We start from the raw sequence: 5,404 nt of genomic DNA on the forward strand, positions 1-5,404 counted from the left end.
CTAGCCTTCGCCTGGACGTTGAAATACTGATGGATTTTGTCCCAAACTTTAAAAGTGTGTTTGCAAGCAAGAACCTTAGGCAGTGGCAGAGTCAGGAATTTTAGGCAGCATGGACAAAAATTTTAACTGCAAGTTACATGTGACACAATAATATATAAATAGTCATAAAGTGTGCTACATAAGAGAGGTGAAACCTAACCTGCGAATCAGAGATGACTGATTAAGGAAGCGAGAATGATCGAAACATGAGAATGATACCATACTAAAGATGAAGATGAACCTGTAAGTTCATCATACTTCAGTATTGTGGAAGCAAGAAGTAGAGAGTGAAAATGGAAAAGGATAAAAAATGGTATATTTCATTTTACTGTTATATCAGTATACATAATATTTATACAAGAGAGTTTAACATAACACCTAACGACGAACTTAACTATAATCAACGGCTAAAGTTAACTGATAACTAAGAAACTCTTTAACAAATCTACACTAAAATAACGTATGCAGCTTTTTATCTCTAATAGTCTAGGATTTGAATATCTTCTCGACCAAATTTTATTTTGTATGTTTTAACTAATTAATTTTGCAATCTTTTAATAAATATATAATATAGGAATTATATATTTAAAATTATTGTAGTTTGGTTTATAAAAATGTTGATCTTATTATAGATGTCTAGCAGATTTTGTTGATTAATTCCAATAAATATTTAAAATAAGAATATTTTTAAAAGGCAAAAAGAAAATTTGTGTTTTTTTTAATATATTTTTCAGATTCACGACTAATTAAATACATTCCTATTTATTGAGTCAAAATCAATTTTATGGAAATCAATTACTTTTTATCCCAAAATCAAACACACTAAATTAAGTTTGGTTTTTTTTTTTTTCCAAATAATATTGAAGAGAAATGCTTTATACTATGAAAGGAAAATTTATGAATAAACACGACAATAGTTTTAATCATGTTTAAAATACAACCACCTTTTTATCATAAAATTTATCAATTATAACTATAAATAATTTATTTACATTATTACATAATAAAAAAAGAGTTTAAAGGTAGTGCATTGTCAGTCTAAATTTTTTTACACGGTCAGTGCATCACAACCCTTAAAAATAAATACTTTATATATGATTTAAAGAAAAAGTCAAATATTTTTGAATTTTACCAACAATGTAAAACTGATTTACACTGTCGATATATTTTCATTAAATCTATAAAAAAAATGACGCGTGTAAAAAAATGACGCGTGTAAAAAAGATTTATATTTTCAGTTAATGACGACTATTCCATTAAATCAGACTAAATTTTTTTAATTAATTGTATACCATAGTATTTTTTTTTTTGGGTAAGAGGGCATATACCATAGTAAATTGTTATATGAGAGTATAATTTTTTTTATACTGTCTGGAAATATCTATTAAATACTATTAGATAGTAAAAAATAAAATGTCAAGAAATTGAATACCAATAAATAACTCGTACCCATTTATCTACCCTAGGAAAATACCATATCCCACCCACCTATTAAATTACACTTTCTTATCACCCAATTTTATTAATAGGAGGGTTAAATATGTTTTCAGTTTTTATAAAATTATTTAACATAAAATTATCTAAAATAATTTTTAGTCACTATAAAAATATTAATTTTTAATTCTTATAAAATTACTTTTGCACTTAGTTTTAATAGAGAGACCAAAAGTGAATGCAAAAGTAATTTTATAGAGACTAAAAATCAATATATTTTTTATAGAAACTAAAAGTGAAAATTGAAATATTTATAGAGACCAAAAACATATTTAATATGATTAACAAAAGACATAGTTTTTTAACATAACTAAAAAAATAGTATTGGGAAAATTAAATCATTGGCTAAATAAGAAGTCATTTTATTTTGTAAATTATTATTATAAAATAATAACATTTTCTATTTGAGCGAAGAAGTAACTGAGCAAACATGGCGGGAAAGTTTGGCGCCATGGTCATGATCACATTCTCATGCTCTCTTTTTCCCTATATATCAAGAATAACCTATAAATTTGTCATCATCTTCGTTTTCAATTTTCACTGTTCAGTTTCTATCTTCAACGTTTTCAACAATGGCTAACGTGAGCGGCGTTGTTCCCACATCCCATTTTCTAAGAGTCAAGAAACTATCTGATAAGGCTGTTATACCTTCAAGAGGCTCCCCTCTCTCCGCCGGATACGATCTTTCCAGTGCTACCGATGCCAAGGTTCCGGCTCGAGGAAAAGCTCTGATCCCCACCGATCTCTCCATCGCCGTCCCTGAAGGAACCTACGCCCGCGTTGGTAATTTCCCCTTTCCAATTTCTATAACTATTATTTAGATTTTAAAGTTTAGAATTTTGAATATTAGGGTTTTGAATTGAATTAAACAATTTGCAGCACCGAGATCGGGGTTAACTTGGAAGCATTCAATCGATGTTGGTGCGGGAGTTATTGATGCTGATTATAGAGGTCCGGTTGGGGTTATACTGTTCAACCACTCCGATGTTGATTTTGAAGTGAAGGTTGGTGATAGGGTTGCTCAGTTGATTATTGAGAAGATTATTACTCCTGAGGTCTCTGAGGTTCTGGATTTGGATTCTACTGTTAGGGGTGAAGGTGGTTTTGGATCTACTGGGGTTTGAGTATGAGTGAAGAGAATGGTTAATTTTAGTGGTTTTATACATGTGTTTGTACTCGGGTTTTAAAGTGTTAGCCTTTATTTTTTTCAGTATTGAGGAAGACATTCTCTGCTATTAACATCTACAAGAATATTAGTATTATCTGATACAACTACAAGTTATTTTGTTTTATTTTGTTACTTACAGTTACAAACTACGCAAAGAGTTCACAAAGAGTTCTGCTGGTGATACATATCTCTAAGTTAATTTGTAAATATATAATTTGATCTTTGAGATGGTAGAACTCTTTACTTTGACAATATTTTAAAGTGATTTAACTTTTTGAAAGGAATATAAACAGGTGTTATTAATGAATTATTATGATTAAAGTTATTAATGAATTATTATGATCAAAAATTACTAAGCAGTTGCCTAAATGTTTTAATTCGAGTATATGGGTGATCCTGTAGCTTGGATTGTGGTCTTAGGCATTGTTGGTCCATGTCAAGTAGGCAGAGGATGGATGAGTATGTAAACTTGAGACAGGGCTACCTAGTTAGTCAATGGCTTAGTTTGGGCAAAGGTTTACATAAATGACGGCCCAAATTCTTAAATTGCATGCCGGCCCAAATTCTTAAATTGAAAATTTTGGGTAAAACCAAACCTGAAAAACTTTTTGAACATGTAAATCTTACTCTAAATCATCAATCACAAAAATTTTAGATTCCAATAACTTTGCACCTCCACAAGTTGGTTTCAATGTTGGAACCACAAAAAGAGACTTGCAAAGGTCGAAGCATAGTGAGATTGAGACACAATATGCCATGTTAATCCAGATTAATTGCCAATATATTACTAACTGAAGTTTGCAGTCGAACAAGAAACAAGATGCAACAATCAATCAATACATGGAATTTTGATTTTGAGCAAAATAGTATATTGTTCAAATTGACAAATTTTCTTTATTCTCAGTTTCAATTGGATCCCATTCCTAGATCCATATAAAAGGTGGATCAATACTTGGCCTCTCCAATGATAATGTGCTACCTTTCACCCACATAAACTTTTCTACACTAAAATAAGGTTTGTGCTATAAACAATGTTGAGCTATGAGGTCAAAAGAAAACACTTAAGATTCCAGAAGAAGTGCATCAATGTTTCGTTTTCCTTCAGGGCCTTTGGTATACCATGATGATACATAGTCTCCATAAACAACACCCCGGTATTTAGCCGGTGAAGAATCAGAGATGAGTTCAGATGCAGGGGAGATCTTGACTGTCTTGGCTGGGTCATGAAATGTTGCCACAGAGAGCCTTGGTCTATCAGGATTTGTAACCGCTCTATGCACACAGCTCCTGTACTTTCCATTTGTTATAATCTGGTGTCAAAGTAAAAACCAAACTTGTTAACAACTTCAACTTCATAAATGAATCATTTATCAGAAACACATAAACCAGTCACTAATCATCATAACACAATGCTATAACCTACCATATCCTAGAATACTAAATTCCCTTAGATGAGATCTGTTTATGTACCTCAGTTTGGTCACCCAAAAGAACAAGAATAGCATCTGACAATGGCTGCACAGTAACCCAACTATCGCCACCATTTTTCAGAGCCTGAAGACCACCAACATCATCTTGGATCAAAAGGGTAATAGCACCCATATCAGAATGTGATTGCAAACCAAGTGTTAGGTCCGGTTGAGGACATGGAGGGTAATAACTAATAGTAATATTCTGATAAAATTCCCCAACAGCATCTTCAATACAAGAGGATCGCAACCCAAGACTCTCTGATATCAAAGCTAGTAACTTTTGTGCCAGATTCTTCATCTCATCACTGTACTTCGCTACAGATTCCCTGTAATCGGTAGTAAAATCCGGCCAACGATTAGGGTTCCGTCGAGAAAGGGGAAAAGTGTGGTGATCGAAGTAGTCTCTCCAATCGAGAATCTCTGAGACGGAGTCGTTTCCTTCGTCCTTGGAGGAAACCAGCATACGGCTACCGTATCCCTCTGACGCGGCAGCGCCGGCGGTGCAGGAGTATCGGAGTTTCTCTGGCATGGGACATTCGTTGAAGAAGGCAAGGCCTGCGCGGCGCACGGTATCGAGGAGGGTTGCCGAGATGCCGTGGTTGGTGACGTGGAAGGCGCCCCATTCATTGCAGGCTCGAGCGATTGCTTCCCGGATTGAATCGCGATGGTTGGTGTTGAAATGGAAGAGGTCGACGACGGGGATGGTGGCATTGGGATCGGTTTGAATGGGTCGGTTTTGAGGGGGTTGGATGTATTCGGATGGGACCCGGGATAAACCCGATTGGAGTAGGGATTGCACCCGGATGGGTTCGCCGGTGACTTCCATTGTATTGGTAAGAATAGAACAGAGTCAAATGACAACCATGGGAATTTTGATATGGATTATAAAAAGGTTTAATATTATTGGTTTCTTTTCTTAATTTTAAAAACCAATAGTTTGGTCTCACAACTTTAGGTTCTATTTGGATATGGTAAAACGAAGGGAGTGGAAAGAAGCGAAATGAAATGGAACAGAATGAAATAAAGATATTATTTTATGGTTGGGATATTTTATAATGATTTTATTTATTTTTAATTAATCTAAACAATGAAACTTAAGTTTATTATATTCCATCTCATCCCATCCCATTTCATTCCATCAATCCAAATATATCCTAATTAATTGTTTGAAGTTTATCCCTTCCAATCATTTTTATTAAACGATGTTAACATTTTTAACATTTTGTCCTAG

At 33.5% G+C, this 5,404-nt stretch overlaps 2 protein-coding genes across 2 annotated transcripts; one reads left to right on the forward strand and one right to left on the reverse strand.

The window, feature by feature from the left end:
• Positions 1-2,030: 2,030 nt before the first annotated feature.
• Positions 2,031-2,826, forward strand: LOC131662177 (deoxyuridine 5'-triphosphate nucleotidohydrolase). The gene is made up of 2 exons (XM_058931887.1): positions 2,031-2,316; positions 2,413-2,826. Exons 1-2 carry the CDS (start codon positions 2,106-2,108, stop codon positions 2,655-2,657), a joined length of 456 nt encoding a protein of 151 aa, XP_058787870.1. The 5' UTR covers positions 2,031-2,105; the 3' UTR covers positions 2,658-2,826.
• A 627-nt stretch (positions 2,827-3,453) lies between these two features.
• Positions 3,454-5,088, reverse strand: LOC131662176 (jasmonate-induced oxygenase 4). The gene is made up of 2 exons (XM_058931886.1): positions 4,172-5,088; positions 3,454-4,011 (listed from the first exon to the last, which is right to left on the reverse strand). The coding sequence occupies exons 1-2, from the start codon at positions 4,997-4,999 to the stop codon at positions 3,763-3,765; spliced, it is 1,077 nt and encodes a 358-aa protein (XP_058787869.1). The 5' UTR covers positions 5,000-5,088; the 3' UTR covers positions 3,454-3,762.
• Positions 5,089-5,404: the final 316 nt, after the last annotated feature.

Source organism: Vicia villosa, linkage group LG3 (genome assembly GCF_029867415.1).
Source record: "Vicia villosa cultivar HV-30 ecotype Madison, WI linkage group LG3, Vvil1.0, whole genome shotgun sequence".
Classification (NCBI taxonomy): Eukaryota; Viridiplantae; Streptophyta; class Magnoliopsida; order Fabales; family Fabaceae; genus Vicia; species Vicia villosa.